Below are 23418 nucleotides of genomic sequence, written 5' to 3'. Positions count from 1 at the left end.
CGCCTTGGTGTTTATTCATGCCGGCCACATGACCATGGAAACGTCTTCGGACAGCGCTGGCTCTTCGGCTTGGAAACGGAGATGAGCACCACAACCCTAGAGTCGGATTAGACTGGCTTTCGAGCAAGGGAACCTTTACCTTTACCAGGGCTTTTTTTGTAGAAAAAGCCCAGCAGGAACTGATTAGCATAATAGGCCATATCCAACAGCAGGAACTCATTAGCATATTAGGCCACATCCATGGCAGCACAGCTCATTAGCATATTAGGCCACACCCCCGTGTTACCTTAAGTGTGGTCATCCAACCACACCCACCTTTTGCTTCTTATTCTATTTACCTTGTTTGTTGTCAAAACGCAGGGCTTTTTTTGAAGCAGGAACTCCTTTGCATGTTAGGCCACACACCCCTAATGTAGCCAATCCTAATGAGTTCCTGCTGTTGGGTGTGGCCTATTATGATAATGAGTTCCTGCTGGGTGTGGCCAACTTGGGAGCCAGTCGGAACTCCGTTCCTGTGCGTTCCTGCCCCAAAATAGCCCTGACCTTTACCTTCTTAATGCATGTTCCACTATAATGAAAACAATTACATGGAAGCTGCCAACAGGCCTTTGCTATATTAGCTCCTGTAAACATGAACAATGTATGAACACACAAGAACTGAGATACATCATGTATAGATACAACAAAAAATATTCTACCTTCCCATGCTGTCCTGCTCTTTCATAACAGATAACTACATCCTCCCACATTTCAAGCTTCTCAAAGATCTGAAGAGCTGAACTGGTACATCCCAGGTCAAACAGTAAACTTGCAAGCTGGCGCTGTAAAATATTAAAAAATTCAAGTTATGCATTTTCCTTCCCCAGAAAAACATTTAGCTATGTTGATAATGTCAAATGTTTTAAACCCAGTTTCGAAAGTAACAGGAATTCAAAAAGCTTTATGCAGCAGTTAAATAAATCAGCCTTTAAAGATCTACTGAGTTTCAGTTAGCACTAGTAATTTTTCAAAACTGAAATCAGTAGAGAATACATATGGATTTTAGAAACTGCATTCATTCAGAACTGATTCACACATGCAAAGAGACAGCTTTCCCTGCTACGCACAAGATCGCTCCGGGTCACCCCTAGGTTAGACATCTGTGTGAAGCAGACAGATTACACAAGTGGCTAGCAGCAATTGCTGAGCTATCTACATGCCCCCTGTGCCCCACACCAGCCCTTTTCTGTTTAATCCCCAGAGATTATTTATTTACCTTATTTACACCCTACCTCTCTCTCCAATGGGGACCCAAAGGGGCTCACATTGTGTTCTCCTCCATTTACCCAGGGATGATGAGGAGAGAAGGAGGAGCAGAGACTGGCCAGCTTGCACAGCTTAAACAGCCATAATAAATCAGTAAGAGATTTAGAATAAAATCTTGAAACACATTTTACAGGGAATGGATTCCCAACTTTGTTCTAGTATCAATAGTGCTTTTTATTATTTTTTTTAAAAAGGAAGCCTAAAGGTAAACTAAGGCAAAATGGAAAGGTAGAACCAAATAGGTTCACAGAGCATTATTCTTTAATATCTAAAGCTGGAACTAAGGAAGCAAGAAGGTCGTAAAAACAAATTACATTGTTGTATCCTAATACCATCAGCCAGCACAGCTAAGAAAGCAGCACATAACTGTCTAAATTGCAGTGATTTACAGGGATATTCTGTCTCTGTCGGGCAAACATTTAAAAAACAACTGGTCTGAAAGGAGGTTCAAGTATAGATCTGCCTTTTCTCTGGTGCTCCTCTGAGAATACAAACTATAGGGCATTATATGACTCAGTTTGGCATCAGGAACCAAATCAGGAACCCCGTGGATCAGACACTAACTCCTAATATGACAATTCCAGCTGTGGAATTCACATCACAGCTTCTGCCCTGAGACGTCAAATGTCACTATGGGGTTAATCTGGTGCCACTGGTTGATACAAGTTCACCATACTTGTATGATTTTTGTGCAATGTTGGGATTTATTTAGCTTATTGTTAATAAGTATTATTGTATTTTGTACTTCTATAGCTCTTTGTTCCTGAGGAAGGACCAGAAGTCTGAAACACTGTATACTAACCTAGGAAGTGTGTTGAATTTCTACTTTGGACTTTATGCATTCTGTGGACTTCTATATTCCCTATGATGGATTTAATGTATTGCTGATTACATATGTGTTTCACTTTGCTGAAGTCTCTTTTTGTACATTGGCTATTGCAGGTATTTCAGCACACAGTTGTTTTGCTGTTACTTGCCATTTTGTATTGTGTGCTGCACTGTTGGGCAACTTAGTATCAAAACCTAAAGCACAATACTGGAACTTGGATAATATACAAGTCAGAAAATAATCAAGTCAGATTTATGCAATTTAATGTTAGCACTAGAGAAAAGATGCAAATCAAAATTATTAGAATGCTAAGCATATACATATTTCAAGGTCATCTTATATATCATCCTTACTTTAAGTCAAATATATTTACAGTTTCAATATGTTATAAAAGGCTTTTCTTTATGATTTGTTGCCATGAATGTTTTATGAAGCCATTTGGTAGAACAGAGTTATTTTAATTCGAAGTCTGAGAAAGGCAACTAGATTTGTGAACCTCTGATCCTTTCCAGCTATATGATTATAATGCTAAAGACCCTTAAATTCACTTCCACAGCGTTCTGCAGAACAGAATCCATCCATTGGCTTTCAAGATATCTTCTTAAGTTTTAATTTGGATAAAGTTTTAATCCTTAAATCATTTGCACGGAACATAAAAAGTGAGCCACAGCCATAAATTTCCCATTAACACGAACTTTAAAATGGTTGCAGAAACACAAGTAATAACACTTGTTTTTACATCTCAGCTCTGAGACATCTGAGGTTGCGTTCAGACGGGCACTTCGCTGATGCCCCACCTCTAATTGAGCCAAATTATTTCGTGACAGAGAATCCTGATCAGACTCACTCCTTTTAGCATGCCTCAGAATGCTTTTGAGTGATCAGACAGCAGCAGGCAGGGAGTCAGCACATTGGCCGTTTTTTACAAGTGTGTCTTTCAAGCATTCCCACAAGCATTGATGAGCCTTCTGGGATATGTAGTTCATAGGGCTGTCAGCCTCTTTTTTTTTAAGTATGTCCTCTGAACATGCGCACAAGTGCTGATCACCCTGCTGGGATATGGAGTTCACTGCCATCTTCCCTCTAATATGTTCAATTTCACCCTTCCCTAAAGCTCAGAAAAAGGCTGTAGAACAGGGGCATCTTTCTTTAAGAGTTTTTAAAAAGAAAGCAAAGTTTTGAGCAGCCCCTGGGGGGGGGGGAGAAGAAAGGTGTGTATATGCACTTAGGCACTCTTCGCTAACTAGTAAAACAAAATGGCGGCCCAGAAAACAAGAGACCAGTCAGACCTGCCTGATGGCTTGGGTACGCAAGAGTGATTAGACAACAGGAAATCCATTTTGGAACCAGCTCAGACCAACAGGACTGGACTTTCTCAGGTATAAAAGAAACACGCAGCAAAGGGGGGGGAACAGGACTCAGATGACTGGGGCACAACAGACAGATTGGGCTGTCTGATCGTGCACTTTAAATCCGTTAGGGAACAGCAATGGCAATGAATCTAACTGCCCATCTGAACGCAGCCTGAGTGTGGCAAGTGCAGGAACGAAACAGCAGCATGAAATGTAGCAGGAGCAAAACACCTGCATGATGAAGTTGGGTAAAATTTTCAGGTTAAGTAAACTGAAAACAATGGGTTGCATCCAACAACTGCATTTCACTTTCCTTCCACTAGAGAAAAGGAAATAGAGTCATTGGATACAGTTCTGTGAAAAATGCTTCAAGTGAATTATGCACCTTTGTTCATAATGGAATTGTGAATGACTGTGAATAAACTGTAATTAAAGTCAGCAACTACAATGTTTGCATGAAGCCCTACTGTCTGCTGCCCCAGTGCATCAACATAACACAGCCATGATACTGCTGACAGAAAAATTTTGGGCTGAAGCTTAAATATGCTACCATTGTTAACTAGAGCCTAGCAATGAAAGAAGAATTTGTACTGTTGATGGTATTAGTTGATCAACTACATACATCATTCACACATTAAGGGTCGGAGTCAGACACTCATGTCCCTCACTTGAGGATTCAACACATTCAGACATGTCTGCATTCAAATCGATGGGATTTGAAGAGTGCACAGAGGAACTGTGTTAGGCTGCTGCTTAAAGAAATCAAGTTCACGTGGAGCCTTTTATCTTAGTAAACTGAGACAAGTCCTTTATTGTAAGGAACTCCATTCTAGACAGAGACAGCATTCTAAACTAAGTAGCTAAATTAGGATGGATGGAGATGAACCATGTCCTGCTCTCATGGTTGCAAGACAGACTGTGAAAGAGAGAGGTGTTGGCTCAGGATATGTGTATTCCCTTCCTTTTTACTGCTCTGATATTAGTCCTTTTGATGTGTACATTGCTATTTTCAGGGATTCTTCCTACCTTCTGGCTATCTATCATTCTGACATTCTTATAGTCCCCCTCTGAAGTCTGAGGCTAAAAGACAGCATAAAGTCCTCCACTTCTAACACAAACAAAATGAAAAATTGCTCTTAATGGTGATAAACACAGGTAGCCAATGCTCCCTCTAAGCTGTGGAGTCTTGTGAGCAAAAATTCTACTTTGTGAGCTACCGACATTAAAGTTGTGAGTGATTTGGCTACTGCATAAATTAGTTTGCTCTGGAGCCATCCTTCCTGAGCTAAGACAAAAAGTGTGTGAGCCAGAGGTTAAAAAACTGTGAGATAGCTCACACTAACTCAGCTTAGAGGGAACACTGCAGGTAGCCTACTTCCTCCCTCATTGAAAGTATGACTGAAAACTTTCTGGTAGCCTTCATCTGAACTCCAGTTGGCTATGGCATCTGAATGCAGGTGCCTGGACATGCTGAGATCTGTTTTCTCCCCACAATCTGGGATTAAACCATGGTTTAGAGGCCCAGTTTACAAAAAAGAACAAACTCCAGTTTGTTCAGGCACCTGTATTTGGATGCCACAGCAAACTGCTGTTTGACTGAAGGTTTCCAAAACCAGGAAGCTTACCTCTATTCTCCATGGATAAAGGGAAACTAATCTACTTGTTATGGAGAAATAATTCTTGACAGCAGTTATTTGCATGCAATAATTATGAAGATATGTATTATATGTATTGTATACATATTATGTATGTAATAATTATGAGGTTATGTCTCAGAAAAAAATCTGAAATAAAAATTATCCTTAGAGCATAATGTTGCAATCAATATCAATAATAAATCACCATTGTGCCTGTTGCTCAGAAAATTGGTTTGACCTGAAAAGCTTCACAGCAAGAAATCAAACACTCAGTTTTCTGTACTGGAAGGATTATTGAGACATTTAACAAGGAATAAACAAGCTAACAAAAAATGCCATTGACAAAAGCAGTTTCTTCTGTGTCAGAAAATGAAGAACACTAGAGTCAGGAAAGTCTCATGGTCACAGTATGTTCCTATTATTCTAGATTTTGTGGTTATGTGTCACCTTTGAATAATATTCTTAAAACAAAGTTTGAGATCATTACTGCATCATGACTCTTCAAGTATGTAGTAAGAAAAATATGTACTTAAAAAGTACTCTTATGCTGTAAACTCAGTTTCATAAATTGATTTATTTAGGTTAATACTACGGGAAGAATGGGGGAGGGGAATCTAATACTGAAAGACATGCAATGATTTCCCCTCTGCAACATTTTTCACAATTTTACAAAATTAAGATGCTAAAATCATCATAAATCCTACTTCAAGTTAAACACCAGTGTTATTTGGTACCTGTATAGCCCAACGTGGAGGAACCTGGCAGCTGTAAAAAAGTTTCATACGTTCACAAACTGATGTTTTCTTGTCTTCAAACTGATCTGCAAGAGCCTAAAAACAGCAAACACATTATAAGCCACCTGAAGAATATTTTATTGAGAGGCAATAGGAAAATAAATTTAAGACTCTACTTAGCAGTGGAACAAAATAAAACACGTTTGGCTGAATAAAGTTCATAAGACTTATGAAATAAACCACTTCGTATAAATTAAAACAGAGAGAACTAAATAATTCCTTGACTTAAAGAGCAGCTGATGAGTCCTAACTCTGCACTGTAATGACAGGTAATAAAAGGAACAAAAGGTCTCTATAGTTTGTCATGTAAACTGCTTATCGATGAACTTCATATTTAAAGTTGAGACAATAATTAAACAGTTTAAAAGGATACAACTGATTTCTGTTTTTCAATGGAGAAAAGTGCCATCAAGTTGCAGCTGAGGTACAGCAACCCCATAGGGTCTTCAAGGCAAAAGACTTTCAGAGGTTGTTTGCCATTGAGCAAAGCACATTGCAACTGCAGGCCTCATGCCATTCCCCCAAGGGTCCCCTGACGCTCAGAAGCAGCTTTTCATGGCATATAAACAAAGGCCAAAATCCCCATGCTTAGATAGTATAACGCCACTTGTGATTCTCTGGATCTCATGCAGAGTTTAGTTCAACTTTTCAACCATCTTCCCCATCCCCTCTCGCTACCTCGTTATTTAGTGAAAAATTGCCTACTATCCTAGATTTTAAAAAGATCCACAGTTTTAAACATTCCTAAAGAGAATGCCCTGACCTGGATGGCCCAGGCTAGCCTGATCTCATCAGATCTCAGAAGCTAAGCAGGGTCGGCCCTCGTTAATACTCGGATGGGAGACCACCAAGGAAGTCCAGGGTTGCTATACAGAGGCAGGCAGACAATGGCAAACCACCTCTGAAAATTTCTTGTCCTGAAAATCCTACAGGGTCCGCCATACCTCAGCTGCAACTTGATGGCACTTTCCACCACCATCAAAGAGATGGTTTCTGAAGGTAAAGGCACTATAGTAACTACATGTCAAACAAATGGGAGTTTGTTCTCAGTGAGCAAGAGCTTGATTAATTGTTGTGCTCATGAACTCATCTTCACCAAGATTAAAGCAAAGTCTTCAACTAATTCTAATTTGCCATGAAGTCTAAATGTGGGCCTGTCAAGAAACCCAAGCCTAGGTCCTTCTGAGCCACTGCCTCACAGACTAGTAGGTAGTGCTCAGACTTGTGGGTCCCTGAGGTTAAATGCACACAAGAAGACCAAAACCTTTAGAGAAATACACACAAGTTTATTGAGCAAATAAAATTTAAAATACTACTAGGCACCCCAGTCTTTAGTGTTAATTAGCAAAAAACACAACAAAAACTAACTTTTCTTTCTGACTGGCATTAACTGGTACACCATTCAAAAGTGCAGAGTCCAGGCTAGAAGTTTATGCATCTGTGCCATGGGATCAAGTGTTAGCATAGCATCATGCTTATCTAAGGCCCAGTTATGGTTTCTTGCTCTCTGGCATCAGGTGGTCTTCAGAATCAAATCGTTTGCTGGAGCCCTTCAAGATACGATGCAACTTGCTCCTGGCTCCCCCCTCCCATCTAGTTATAGAATGGAGCACAATTTTTTTCACTTAACTAATTACTGCATTCTGATATCCGGCCTTGAAAGAGATACAATTAGTATCTATGAGAAAGGCTAATTACAAACACCTGCAAGCTGAAGCTGACCCACTATTATTTGTGTTAACCCTTGATGAAACTAGGGTGCTTTGCCTCACAGGGTTCCTTAACTCACTAAGGTTAGTTTCTTCCCAGTAACTGGGATGCTTAAAGAGTCTAATATTGAAATGAGCCAGTGACTAAAGCAATAAATAGGACTTAGTGGAAAATATCTTGCAGTGAAACACCTGTCAATTAGGCCTTACCACCTGTCCCAGTCCACCAGACTCGGGACGATCCCTCACACCCCCAGAGGCATACCCACACCCCAACTCACCCCAGGAGTGGCGGACGAGCCAGGGAGGATCGACGGCACAACCCCCACAAAGGATGCGGCATGACGGGGCGACTCCCAAGAGCCCAGGCAAGACGTACATCACCAACAGGGTGAGACCCGCCCAGCGAACCCCGTGTAGCCCCTCGCTTGAGAGACGCAACGCAGGCCCCACTGGGTGACAACAGAAGCCGGCCGCGGCACCCGACGGCGTGGCCCCGGGCCAAAAAGACCGCCACTGGCCCACCGCTGACCACACCCCAGAAGCCCAAGGGGTGTCCTGGTCTATGAACGAGGGCGAGGCCGGATGGTGGAGGAGGGAGGCGGGGAAGATGGGCGGCGCTGACAGGGGAGCATGGGGAATAGAAAGAGGGGCTCTTGGAGAGGACTGGGGAGGAAGAACGTGAGGAGACACTACGCACGACGGCTAGAGAGAGTGCTAAGGAGCGACTGATCTCCAGTTTACGGGACAGAGGGGTGCTACTAACCCCGTCCCCTGCCGTTCTGAGGTCCTATTGCGGCTCCCTTTTGTGACTTCACCCCGACTGCCAGCGCAACCCAGCCAGATGCCACAGCTACCGGTGGGAAAAAAAAAACCCCGGCTCCCAGGAGAGGCTCGACACACCACCACAACTCTCAGGGATTAATTTTGGCATCTTTGAGATGAAGGGTAGACATTTCAACTAATTTATTACATCACACAAAAACCAGTTGGTATCCTGATCCTTAGCATCATCCTGGACATATTTCATGTGCTAGCAAATCTGATCAATGTCATTTGACACAGTAACTTAATATACTTAGGACTGCAACCTAAAATAACTAGCGGATTTGTATACTACGTGTAGGTATATGCACATACTGAGATCAGATACATGGCAGGTAATCTGAACCAGTAATCAAGACAGCAATCCAGGCCTGTTTTAGTCTTTTTCAGGGGAAAAGCTGATCACTATGCTATCAAACTTTTGAAACTCTCATCAGTTTCAAAAGTAGCTTATTATATAGTACGAAATACAGTTTTGGATTATTATTATTATTATTTTAAAAAACAGGTCTCATGTACTCTTAGGCTGATAATTTGTGAGCTACATTCATGGTTCCTTGGATCCTGGAGAGTTTCTGAATCATTAAATATTTTGAGAATACCATTTATATACTGAAACATTAGGTGACTTTCACAGGTGAAAGAACATCCATTACATATTATCAAAAATTATTTATTTATTTTATTGTGTCATTTAAACTGATTAATGTTTAGGCATACATTTTAAAGAGAGTCCATGAACCACTGTTCTTAAAATATATGCAGCCTCAATAGTTCCAGCTGAATTATTGAACGACTTAGTTGTTCTAACAAAGTGCTATAAAACTTCAAAAAAACATTCCTCATAGATACATCAATTCCATAAATGACTTTTGCTAAAAATTCATTAACAATCTGATCAGTAAATACAGCTTCTAAACTATTAAAGCAACATACAGAAGATTTCAAATTATCAGACATCAGTACAGCCTCCATGATGTTCCCAGGTGTCCAGTCACACAATTTCAAGGGTAAAAAAAAGAGTGAAGGGGTGCAGAAAAGTTGTCTACTTGCACTGCAAGGGATTCAAGTCCCAAACACATAACTGAATCTGAGAAAAGATAAACTGGCCCCATCAAAGGTGGGCAGCAAGGTATCACTCAAAGCCATCAGCAATGTCATCCAGCATAAAGTCCATCTTGTCTAGATTCAGTTTCCTGGAGCTACTTCACCATAGCTAACAGACACTGGCCTGGAGTAGAGATCGCTACTTCTGTAGGCTTAGTTATATACAGTTGGTTTTCAGCCTGTTGATGACACCCTACTCCAAAGCTTCAAATGGTGTGGTTGCACAGTCATACATAGATATTACAAAGCACTGACAATTTACATGGTTTTGTGGAAGAGTACATGTTAAATCCCATGCTAATGACTCAGATTCCCTGACCATAACCTTCTGAACACAGTCCTAAAACAGACTGGAATACTTCAAGTGCTTTTCCTCTACATCTTTACATCACTATGCAAGTGCTGCAATCACCATCACTGGTCAACTATGTTAAAGGCAGCCAAAATAATAATGAAGCATCAGTCTACAAGCAGAGATCCTTCATAGCAACCAAGGCAATCATAGACAGATGAGTGTTCCAGAAATCCCGGGAGCTGCTCTGCCCCCACCCTCCCAATTATCTTTCCTAGGAAAGGCAAGTTTGAAGCTAGCTTATAACTGGCCACTATTGTTTTATCCACGGTGGGATTTTTAAAAAACTAAAGAACCAATTACAGCCTCCTCCAAAATCTCCAGAAAATCCTGCTCAATAAGGCAAGCATTTACAACACTAATTAAAGGTTCCCTGCAAGATTTTATCAGTCAGGACAGGCAACGGTCCAAGTCACATGTGGTAGCCTCCACAGCCCTTTACATACCACCAAAAAGCCACATCAGAGATCATCAATTCCTTGTTTGTATCCAGTAGTTGATAACCCTACCACCCACCAGAGTCTCCGCCTCTTTAGATACCCCTCCCTCTGGTTTGAGCTCATTGCCAAGCTGGACTTGGCAGATCAATGATACAGAGACAGACAGCACAGTGGGACAACAGGAGAAGAGATTGAGGATCCTGCTAAATAAATCCTTACAGTTTTACTATCCTGAGTTTAAAGTTGCAGCCTGCTTCTTGCTCAAATTCATTTTCAGTGAGTTGACTTGGTTCCCTGTAGCTGCAAACCTCCTGCAGAAACAGGGATACAAGGAAATTATTCTGTGATTAAAATACTACCTACTCATGATACTATTGGACAGCTGTTAGTACTTCACTGAAGTTAATACTTTTTAAAATAATGTGATGCTGTTTGGAAGCATAAAGTATCTCCTTAGATACAGTCAGCTTTAAATTAATAATACAACTATCTGGCTCCCCAGATCAGATGTTTGGTCTGGGTAACTAGAAACAGCTTTATAAAAATGAGGATGTTATTATAAAGTAAAACAATGCTGAAAAAACCAACAGCAACTGTATTCCACTGTATAACCATAAAAAGATTGAAGGTTCCCTTGCTATAAATGAATGTAATTGACCAGAACAGCCTCTGCAATGTACTATAGATGAAGTACTTTCAAGGGTGTTCCGGGAGCAACAGATATGTCACAGATAAATATGCCAGCAGTCTGAGAACAACACTCCTTTGTAGACGGTTGGGCTGCAAGTTCCTAACAAACAGCAAATTAAAATTAGAGTTTCATACACATCTGGAGAAATGTAGTTTTATTTCAATGACTGACCCAAAGCTGATTTGAATTTAGGGCAACTGCTATCCAGGGCTCACATTCACTACACAGACTTTTAAGTAGTGATCTGACAATCATGAAAGCAGCCAGACTGATTGACCTAGAGACTGAAGTCCTTCAATTATATATAGGGCAGACAGAACACAAGGACAGAACAGTCTTCAACCCCCCCATAAAGTACATCAATTGTTTTCTGGAGGCTGCATCTCTAAATTGCTGTAATTTAATCTGCAATCACTCAAAATTTGTTCTTTATAGATTCAGCCAAAGATAACAAATGAATTGGAGCTTTTCTTAGAGGCCTGTGTGTCCCTCCCTCCCTCCCTCCCCTCCTCACTAGTCACATTGTTTACAGAGGCCACTAATGGATTATTTCATTTTAAAATACAAGAAAAGTTACTAGGTTTGGCAAGCCATCTATCTACCTAGTGGCCATTTCCAGATGCCTCTTTGGAAACAGATAACACAACAACAAATGCACTATTCTACCACATATATTATTACTAACAGATCCTGCCCTCTGCTCTGTAAGCTCCTCATGATTTAATACCAAACACAGTCCAATAAAAAGTTGATAGGCAGGTAGGTAGATAGTAAGAAAGAACCAGGATCACTCCTCAAAGGTGACCCTGCTGAGAAAGTTTTCAGCCAGCTTTCTAAATACTGAAAGGGATCTTGCTTGGCAAACCTTTCTAAAGAAGACAGGTCCACAGCAGAGGTGCTACCATTGAGAAGACTATGCTCCTTGTTACCTTTTTGCCATTTGCAAGGCAAGGCATCCAGATCAGCAGCCTCTGGTTCTGATACAGTTGTGAATTACTTAGCTCAGAGTAGTCAGAGAGCCACAATGTCCTCTAAATCTCAGTCAGGTAGTCTAATCCCTTCAACCCAGTTTACAAAAGCGTATCCTGGGAAGCGGATGATAAAAAGAGGAAACAGTGTACTGGGACATTTTAAAGGGTTTCAAATTTTCTGCAGGGAAATTGCTGCTCTTAATGCATAATTTAAATCCTTTTTTGTTGTTAGTGATTAACCACAGTAATCAAATATCGTACACCTAAATGTACCACACTGGGGATGGGAAGCTGCTCTTACTTCCCCGTCTATGAATTGGGCACAAGAAAATAACCAGCTGCTAGCCATATGTACTGAATCAAGGCTGCACAGCAATACTAGCATTTGCATTAGCATTTCTTTGTACGGAACACTGTGGCAACAGTAAGAGATATCTTAATGGAGTGGGGTTTGAGACTTACTATAGATGATACATAATAAATTAGGTTAAAAGATCAAAATAAAATTAATTTAGCTTTCCAGTGTTTTTTTTAAAACTTCTCTTTTCTGTGCCCCAGGCTCAGAAAACAAGTTGCATATTGCAGATTATTAGAACTCATCTACAAATGTTACATTACTGTAATTCTGAAGCATTTATTTAAAGCCATTCACTTTAAAAACAGCAGAAATCCAAAGTCATTAGGAAACATTTGGCATAACATGTCAACCCCAGAGGTCCTCTAATCTAGCCAGTCAGGACAAAGACATAACCAGACTTCCAAAAATTAATTGGAGGCCAAAATATTGACTTTCTCCGGCTGCCTTTCCTACTGGAATGAAACAACAGTATGATAAGAGGCAGGGCACACAAAAGCACTAAACTGTTTTATTAATGGGTGGGATTTAACTCCTGGCTGATAACATGTGGGTACAATAGAAATGGTGATTAAAAACTACCCAAAAATAGATCACAGAATTGCATACTGAAAGGTAATTCTTATCGCTTAGTGATCCTCTTCCAAGGCAGGAAACATCTGTGTACATTAGATACAACAATCCCTATAGTATTTTCTTTTTCACTATTTTCATTTTATTTTATCATCCCACTATTCCTTTTATACAAAGTCATGACGAGTAAAGTCTGTTCCTACCCTCTCAATCAAGTCCTCACGTTTCCATAAACTACTTTCAGATTTAAAGCAATAAAAATCTGTATATAGTAAAAGCCCTGCACCTGAGGAAAACTATTCATCAAGGATGTATTACCACATCAAGAGAGGGGGACACATTTGTCTAATTAACAAAAAAGAATGCATGACACTGTGTGCTGTGGGGAACTATTATTGCAGAGAGAATGACTCATATACAATATAAGTTAATCATAAAATACCACAAGGTCCTTCGTACATTCTGCAGGGATGCCAAGGTGAATGCAGCAGAAGTTTTACATTCCCAAACATATATGTATGTGTGATGTGTGATGGACTATCAAGAGTTAGTGCCTAACAGAGTTTGAGAACCTTTGAGTGACAGGCTGTTCAAATGGAATTAAATGGAAAGAGTCAGTTAAGGAATGACAGTTGGGAACTGACAGTTGAAGAAGAGACAAGCATTGACTGTGGACTGGGAAGGAGGCAAAAGGAGTGAGAGGATCAGAGAGGATCCCCATTAAGGCCAAAAGGGGAAATTGCTTCTAGTTAGGAGAAGTTATCCCTGCCCAGTGAAAAGAGAGATAGCTCTTAAAAGAGGAGTGATCCCTGGTCTATGTATATAGAAGGAACTTGGCTGCATGTTCCTGCCTTCCAGACTTTAAGAGCCAGTGAAACTCAGAAACCTATGCTTGAGTGTTTAAGCAGAAACTGAAAAGAATGCTTCTCTCCTCAAAGTTTTAAAATATCTTTTTGAATAGCAGGAACACTTACTTGTTGGCAAGTATCTGGAGTTAGTGTGATTACAAAGTTACCTCAGTTTTGTTATTGGTTCACCTCATACATCCTGCCCCTGATTCCACCAGACCTTTTCTCCTCTAAGATAGATTCAGGTGGGTAGCCGTGTTGGTCTGAAGCAATAAAACATTTTATTTTGAACTTTCAAAAGCCTCTCGTGTGCCATTTCAGAAGTTGAATATAAGAAGGTGATTGCCTCTCTTCCCTCAGCTCCCTGGGCTGAGCCAGCATCAATATATATAAAGTGACTGGGTGGGACAGCCATAGACAAACAAAGAAGAAGAAAATACATATAGGGGCTGCTCAGCAAGAAAAAAGAAGAAAAAAGAGAAAATTCTGTGTGTGAGGGAGGGAAGAGGATGAGATCGTCATAGTATGTTTGCAGAAACAATAAGAATTAAAATTTATTTAGGAGCACCTCTGATCTCCCTAGTGGTATGGAGTTACTTCATACTGCTGAAGGGGCTACCTGCACAGATCCTTACCACACTTGCCTTACAGATTTAGCTTGGCATTTAACATACGATAACTAGGTAGGAACTTATTCCAAAGGTCATCAGCAGTATTCCATAAATCAGATGAGGTAATGGTGTATGATATATGAAAAGAGCCTCATTGAAACTTACTAAAACTACAAATGTGAATGGCACAGACCACCTATTTATAAAATGGCAAGTGGGTAAGAGAAAAGGCCAGAAGATAGTTTAAAGACTGCATACTAAGGATAAAGGGAGACTGCTGGGATTTAGGTGAATTTGTCTAGGGCTATATCAGTCTTGCCCACCTTGGATATGTGTGTCCTCTGACAATGGCAGAATATTGTGAAAAAATAGAAATCAGTACCCATATGCAAACTCTGCCTTTCAAAAAAATTGAAATGCAAAGGCAGGCCTTTTGTATTGTGCTTTAAACAGGACAACACAATTTGTAATATAAATGTAATTGACGTTGTGCCAGGTAGCATTTTATTACTTTGTGCCTCAACCTTGATATCATGTCAGGAATCATAATCTGCCAGAAAACAGATCTGGATGCGAAGGAACCGCTCGGCTAAGATGTCTTTTGACACAAGAAATTGCAAAAATTAAATTATGTATGCAAAACAAAATTATTTTGAAAATGCAAACAAACCTACAAGATGGCCGGCATATAAACTAAGAAAAGAATCAGAAAAGAAACATATAAGGATGCTAAAGAATGAAACAGGAGAAGAAAACAATACCCTTAAGGATTTAAAGAGCATCATCGAGAGCTTTTATAAAAATGTATATCAGAATGGTACCACCAATCAAGAACAGATTAAATAATTTTTAAAGAAACATAGTAAAAAAGAGTTTACTGAGGATCAAAGAAAACATTTAAATGAATCAATCTCTTCTGCTGAAGTGGTGGAAGCAATTAAAACTCAGAAGAAAAAGAAGACCCCGGGCCCAGATGGTGTACCGGCAGAATTTTATCAAACATTTGAAGGCCAAATAGCATTACTATTAAAATATACCATACAGAACATCAGTGAACAGAAAAAAAAATCCAGAGTCCTAGAATCAAGCACTGATTACCTTAATACATAAACCTAATACAGATGAGAAGGAAATTAGGAATTATAGGCCAATTTCACTCTTGAATGTTGACTATATTTGCATCCATTTTGGCTAACAGATTGAAGAAAGTTCTCCTTCAAACAATACATCAAGATCAATCTGGATTTTTACCCAAAAGACAGATGAGAAATAACATGAGAACTATTTTGAATATAATAGAATACTTTGAAGCACATCCAGAAAAGCAAATGGCATTGGTATTTCTTGATGCAGAGAAGTCCTTTGATAATCTTAATTGAGCTTTTATGTTAGAGCAGCTATCAACTTGGCATTGTGGCCAATACTTTTTTACAATGGTGAGAGCAATTTATACAAAACAATATGCCAAGGTAATGGTAAAAGGAGATCTTTCACAAAATATTGAAATCCAAAAAGGAACAAGACAAGGTTGCCCATTATCTCCACTATTATTCATATTTGCCCTGGAAACACTGAATGATATGATAAGAGAGAATACCCAGATTAAAGGACTTAAAGTTAAAGGAGAAGAATATAAACTACAAGCATTTGCAGATGACTTCGTATTTATGCTGGAAGAACCACAAGTATCTATTATTCAACTACTGATTTCGTTAAAAAAATATGGTCAGCTTGCTGGATTAAAAATTAACTTCAAGATGACAAAAATATTGACAAAAAACTGTACCAAAGAACAGATACAACAAGTGCAAGTTAGCTCTGGTATTGAAGTTCAGAAGAAAATAAAATACTTAGGGATAACTTTAACCAATAGATGCAGTTCATTGTTAAAAGATAATTATGGACCCGGCCACACGGGTCCAAATGACATGGGCAAAGTGCCGCTTTTTAGAGTCGCACCAAAAGAGACATGCGGCGGCAGGATCAGACAGATGCCGGGGGGGAAGCCACGGAAGGGAGAGCGAGGCAGTCGGCTGTGCATGCGTGCGCATGTGCAGTTCTGCCGGGAGCCTCGAATGCTCCTGAAGACGGGTGCGCCGGCTATCCCACGGCCACGCTTGCCGCGGCGTTTCAGGTAGGTACTGCTCTTTTGTAGGTTCTTTTTTGCTGCGCGTTATCAGCCTTCAGGGACGGATCGGGTATGGGTGGGCGCCACTTCCCAGATGTTGCAGTGTGATCGCGCCCGTTTGCTGCGCACCCGATCCGTCCCTCTTGTGGGGTTAAACCTCCTGTGTGACCGGGGCCTACATGAATCTTCTGACTGTAATTAAAAAAGATATGGAAAAGTGGAAAAACCTACAACTATCTTTTATAGGAAGAATAGCTATTGTAAAGATGAATCTGCTACCGAGACTTCTATTTTTATTCCAAACAATTCCAATCTTTAAAAAACCAACAGTATTTTAAAGAAATAGAAAAATTGACATGGCAATTTATCTGGCAAGGTAAAAGGCCTAGAATCAGCTTGAAAGTATTACAAGATACAAAGGAAAGAGAAGGCTTCGCAGTACCAGATTGGTATCTCTATTACAAAGCAGCAGCTCTGACATGGATGAAAGAATGGATCACGTTGGAAAATCCAAGACTGTTAAAGCTAGAAGGTCATGACTTGAAACTAGGATGGCATGCCTTTGTATGCTATGGGGAAAGTAGCATACACAACTATTTTAAACAACACACATTAAGAGCAGCATTGTTGAAGATATGAGAAGAGGTTAAAAATATAATGTATATAAAAATACCTAACTGGGTCTCACCATTGGAGGCCTTTATAAATCCCACCTTATTTACCAGAGGTCAACTATTGAAATATGAGGATCTTTTAGATAAGAGAAACAATCTAAGCTCTCAAGAAACTCTCCAAAGACAGGGTATTTATTTGAACTGGTGGGAAAGGGCACAACTTGATTCTAGATATGCAAAAGACAAACAAACGGGTGTTTATAATAAACCTACAGAACTGGATAAAACCTTATTGTATATAGATGAAAAATTTATAAAGTCATTTTATACTTTTTTTATTAGATATGAAAATGCAAGATGAAATTGTGAAATCCTCACAGGGCATAATATACAGCTAGACCATACAAAGAAAATATATATAAAATGTTCTGTAGATGGCATATGACACCAGAAAGCCAGTCGAATCCGACTCTAGGGATGCGGTGCTCATCTCCATTTCCAAGCCAAAGAGCCAGTGCTGTCCAAAGACATTTCCATGGTCATGTGGCCGGCATGACTAGACGCCAAGTTGCACGAAACACTGTTACCTTCCCACTGAAGCAGTACCTATTTATCTACTTGCAATTTCTTGGTTTCGAACTGCTAGGTTGGCAGGAGCTGGGACCAGAGACAGGAGCTCACTCTGTCATGCAGCGCTTGGGTCTCGAACTGCTGAACTACTGACCTTCCGGTCTGCAGTTCATCATCTTAACCACTGAGCCACTGCAGCCCTATACCATAGATGGCATATGACGCCAGAAAACTTAGCAAAGTGGTATCCAAATATGTCAAATGTATGTCAGAAATGTAAACAAAATGTTGGTTCTTCTTTTCATATGTGGTGGTATTGCCAGATAGCAAAAAAGTATTGGATATGGATACATGAGATATTGCTAAAATATTAGAAACAACAATACCATTTGTACCTGAATTGGTTTTTATTAAATATTATTCCAGAAAATTTTAAGAAACCAGATGCATATATGATTGTACATGTTATAACTATGGCTAGAATTTTGTATGCAAAATATTGGAGAAAAAGAAGAGGTTCCATTAAAAGAAGAAATAATTTATAAATTAATGGAAACAGCAGAAATGGACAAATTAACTTTACAATTACAAGATAAAAGAGAAGACATCTTTGAGAAGAACTGGTCAAGATTTTATAAATGGATTAAGGAATACCTTAAAAGTTGTATAACATAATATAATTACTAATGTTTAAGCTCTATATTTCAAATAGTTAAAATAGACTTGGTGTATAAAAGAAATGATTCCATCTATGTAAAACCTAAACAGTAATAATGAGTACATGCTCCATATTTGTTGTATGTTTAGTGTATGTTTATTGTTGTATGTTTACTGTATGTTAGTTTCTCTTTGTAGTTTTCTGTCTTTTTCTTTTCTCATTAATTAATAAACTTTTTTTTTTAAAAAAAGGAATCATAATTTTCAGAGTGCAAAGTAAATCAGGGTTTAAATCAAGGTGATTTAATAAATTATAGTTTAAAATCACAGAGAAAAACAATTTAAATCAGTTTTCCATTCTGAAATTCAAGTAAGTAACCAAGATTTCATACTAACTAATAATTATAAAAGTCACTGGTTTCTCACTAAATAGATGTGATTGGAGGATCTTTGAGTTTGTATCCACATGTACCATTCACATATAAAGCGTGGGGCTTGGGGAACGCTTTTTAATTTTTTTAAAAAGGCCAGAAAAGAGAGAGGTCTAGATTTCCCCCTTTTTCTTTCTTGCCATTTTTTCTTCAAATTAAAAATCCTCCCCCAGCTTCACTCTGGGGTTACTGAGAAAAACAGCACTTCTTGGTGAGATGGAAAATAAGCATTCAAGTGGTTTGGGTCTCAGAATCTAAACATTTTTAATTTAAGAATTGAACAGATTGAAGATATCAGTTAGCTGCAGAACATAAAATTAGAAGATAATCCATGTGTGTTCCATCAATGATCCTGGTGATATACAAGATAATTTTCCTGGATTCCGAATTGAGTAGTCTCTGGATTGTACACTACCACTGCATTCAAATAACATTGGCACCTTCTAACACAAGAGGTTCTTCTGCTGTCTTGCATTGGAGATTCAGAGGAATTCCTTGTGCCAGAGGAATGTGCAGCTCTTAGCTGAGAAGAGCAGCAGGAGACAACTCCACCCTTCAACCAGTGCACTTTAGTTTTGGACATGCTTGCTATTCTCAGATGCTTCTTGTACCTGGACCCACGCATATTTTATATATTGATTTATTTAATTTACAAAATGTATGTCCTGTCTTTCTGCCCTTACAAGAGCCACCAAGGCAACTAGTAATTTAAAACATACATGACGAGATACATTATAAAACCAGAAAAAATAAACCCCTCTCCCTAACATACCTCATTAAAACAACATTAAAGCAACAGAAAGGGGACAAATATCCCTTTGGAAAGAGTTCCAGGTTTTTGGTGCAATGACCGAGAAGGTTTTCTTCCCAGGTTGCCACCTCCATAATCTCAGAAAGCAGGAAGATGATGTAATGGTTGGGCAGGTTCATAAGGGATTAGGTGGTTGGTCCCAAATCATATAGGGCTTTGACGGTCAAGACAAGTAACTTGAATTTTGCCCCCAAACAAACTGGAAGCTAGTGCAGGTGAGCCAAGACTGGAGTGATATGGTGCCTCCACTTCACTCAACTATTAAAGAATTTAATTTATTAAAGTATTAAAGAATTTAAAGTATTGTAATTGCAATATTTCATTTTAAATGCAGTTTGTTCTATCTCTGAGAATATGTAATTACCACATTAGACAACACTTAAAGAGTGCAAAAACAGTTTACACCCATCACAAAAACTGTTTAACTAGCCAGTTTTTTCACAGTGGTTGTAAAAATGGAGAACAAAAAAAGTAAACGTTCTGTCAAACACGTTTCAAATTAATCTTTTGAACTGTACATTGGATACTATAACTCATTTTAATTGTCAACACTACTACTCTTTTGAAGAAACCACAAGAAAGAAACAGCTGCAGCTGATTAAAAAACACTTACTAGCCTATGTTGCAAATTCTAAGCCACTGGAATTCTCTTAAAGCAATCTACAATATATTTTTCATTAGGTAATAGAAGACAGCTAAATCATTCGTCAGTAGGGGAACTCTACATTTCTAGTTTTATTACATTTGAGGATAGAAATGCATTGGCTGAAATCCAAAGATTCCCATGTGCATATCCAAGTGCTTCCATGTGCTCATTTAGGCTTCCCCGATTCTCTTTTTTGACTGCAAGTCCTCACACTATTTCAGATGCTACTTTGAGGGTCCCTCTACTTTCGGGAGTAGCCACTGCAATCAAGAAGTGGATGTTCAAGCACAGAATCCCAAGGGTTGCATTTGGGTGGTCAGACAAGATCTGCCAACACTTCCCCTAACAGATAACAGAAGCTACTTTGAGGTGAACATCTGGCTGCAGACTGCTTGCATAATGTTCTTCACATGAACGAACAGCTACTTATTCATGAGCTTTTCAGAAGTGTCGACTCAGGGAGAGAGGCAAGAGACAGCAACCTTTTGGCAATTAACTACTGGGTGCTTGGTTACCTGAGTCATAAGGTATGGGACCATGCTAAACATTCTTTAAGGACAAAGTGTATGACTAAGTTGATTCAGATTTCAAAGCTGACTGAAGAAGGGACGGATTCCCAATTATCCTGAGATAGGTAAGAAATCCAAAGTTTTGGACATTTCAGGACATGACAACAGCTAGATGCATAAACAACTTGCAAATTAATTGTTTGCTACTGTTCCTCACTGTTCTAATGTGTATTTTTATTCTCAATAAAAAATAGTCCATAAAGCACAATGGCTTGTTAGACTTTTCCCCCATTTGTTCACCCAATACAAAAATTAATTTGAATCACAATATAAAAATAAATTACAAGTCAGCAGCCTCTAAAAACTCAGGAATAAAATTGTACAAGTATTCTTTAAAATAAGCACAATTAAAAGGACCAACAAATATAGCAGGTATAAAAATTAAGATCAAACACCGTAAAAATCCAGCCCATTGGCTTAGCTTCAGAACTTGCAATGAGGCTTCCAGATATACAGGAGAACAAACTCACTTTGCATCAGCTACAAGAAACCATCAATTTAGTTCTTCAAGCCTTCCTATCACTAAAATACCACAGGTTTTATTTAACCCCAATTTTGATAGGTCAATGAAAATCACAGTTCAGCAATTTTATTATCCATCCATTGGCTCCAAGCACTGGTATAAGAATTGGATCAAATCTAGTTTACCAATGTTTATTTATTTATTTATTAAATTTAATTAAATGTTGGAAAAGACCAGATAAAGCAAGAGCCAACCTAAACTTAATTGCTGCAGACCAGGCTAAAGTTGAAATGTGCTTCATACCCATCTCCAGCCACAATGCTGACTAAGCTACGCACCTAGGAGCTCCAAACAAGAACACACATACCCATTCCCCAGTTTGAATATAAATATTAGATTTTAAAGCGTAGATCCCAACTGGAACTCCATCTAAAAACTGAACCCACTTGTGCAGGGACTAGTTGGGATTAAACCCAATGTGCACCTGATATCTCTTTCCAATGACACTTCAATGGTCTTTCTTTCCTCTCTTATAGCAGCACAGTCAGACACCTTTGCCCCATCTATTACATGCAGCCAAGTTAACACAGTATTAGTAAGGAAAGGGCCCCCCCCCCCCGAACTACTAAGCAAAAGGTTAGTGTGTGGCTGGACAAGTGTCACCTGTGCCCTGTGTTAATGATTGCTCTGAGGGGGCTGCTGAAATTTCCAACCTGGATAGAATGTATCAAATTATTCACCATCATGGCCAATATGTTCTGAGACTTCATGCCTCTGTTCCACATTCATGCTGTTCACTGAGAATATAGAGAGTCAAAATCCAATCCAAATTTCTGATCCAAATCCAAGTAATGAGTACTAAATATTACTGCTGGTGCAAGGCTGATTTGTGATGGAGAGGCCATTTTGGACAGCAGCTGTAATGAGTGCTTGAGTTTGCTAACTGTGTAGAAACAATTCCAGCCCTACAGCATTCAGATCAGCAACAGCAAAATCTTATTAGCTTTACAAGGAAGGTCATCAACATTCCCACAGTACAGAAAGGGAAGTGAAATTTAGAAACTGACACAGGCAGTACAACTATGTCACTGAATGACCACATTTTCAGAAGGACTCCAGTCACAAATCATTATTTTTCTTTCTGCTCCTCAGAGAGGCAGAAAACAAATCTCAGATACACTACTTATGAAGACGGTAATTCCTGCCAGCTGTGCACTCTTCTGTGCTTGACCAAAGACAGAGAACAGTCTTGGTTGACCCTTTCGCGACTGAACAACAAAAATTACCCATTCACTCCCCAGCCTTCTTAGCTAAGCAGTCATTAAAGGCATATTTCACATGGCACATAATTTGGTCCCCTAAATAAAAGAGAACTGTATACAGAGAATCAAAACAGCACAAAAAATGAAAATCTAACAAGAGCTAACTGACCAAAAGCTGCAGTTGCTACCAATGGACTTATAAAAAGGAAAAATACTTTGACTTCATAGGATTCCAGTGGATTGACTATATTTATCAGCCAGGAATAAATTCTGATAAAGAATCAAAACTACGAAAACATAGTGACTTTAGGCGATTCAACAACCTAAAAAAACTAGTAAGTATATGTCAGCAAGCTGTCATGGTTGATCCTTTGTATATATGCTTCACCTGTTAGGACCTCTTAACCTGCATTGCTTTCTGTATTAACTCATATGTTGATAGTTGTTGCCTAGTGACCCTTGCGCATGCTCATAAACGGCAAGCTTGTTAGTGAAATGCATAAACACTTCAAGGCCAGGTGGGAGATAAGGGAGGACGCTTATGTCTACTGCTATCGCTCAGAGCCTGGGAAGTACGATGTTTTGGAATATCCAGGCCGTTATGATTCCCATTACTTTGGCGTTGTTCTTCCCGGGCGGGAAAGTATCTCATTGGTATAGAGTCTGTTTGAACTTTGTTCATGTTACCTGCTTGATGTATTGCACGCCATTCTAAACAGAAATCTTGTTAGTGACACATCTTTTAATAAAGTCATCCTCGTGACTGAGAAGTGGCTCATTGATTGATGGTACCCTCACAGACTGTTTAGAATCTTAACATTCCAAATCATTCCACATCTATCACCACCGTGATGAGTGACGACGATGG

The 23418-nt window shown here is 39.2% G+C and overlaps 1 protein-coding gene across 1 annotated transcript in view; it reads right to left on the bottom strand.

Moving 5' to 3' along the window:
- The window catches only part of TTC27 (tetratricopeptide repeat domain 27), a 138176-nt gene that overhangs the window by 56842 nt on the left and 57916 nt on the right, over window positions 1-23418 (bottom strand). Inside the window, exons 11-12 of the mRNA XM_015428173.1 lie at window positions 5858-5953; window positions 699-821 (exon numbers count right to left, since the gene is read on the bottom strand). Of these exons, the coding sequence (XP_015283659.1) occupies window positions 699-821; window positions 5858-5953 (219 nt within the window). The remainder of the gene's footprint in view (window positions 1-698; window positions 822-5857; window positions 5954-23418) is intronic.

The sequence above is a fragment of the Gekko japonicus genome, unplaced genomic scaffold (genome assembly GCF_001447785.1).
Source record: "Gekko japonicus isolate JY-2015 unplaced genomic scaffold, Gekko_japonicus_V1.1 scaffold1694, whole genome shotgun sequence".
NCBI lineage: Eukaryota > Metazoa > Chordata > Lepidosauria > Squamata > Gekkonidae > Gekko > Gekko japonicus.
This window is presented reverse-complemented; position numbering and strand designations above follow the sequence as displayed.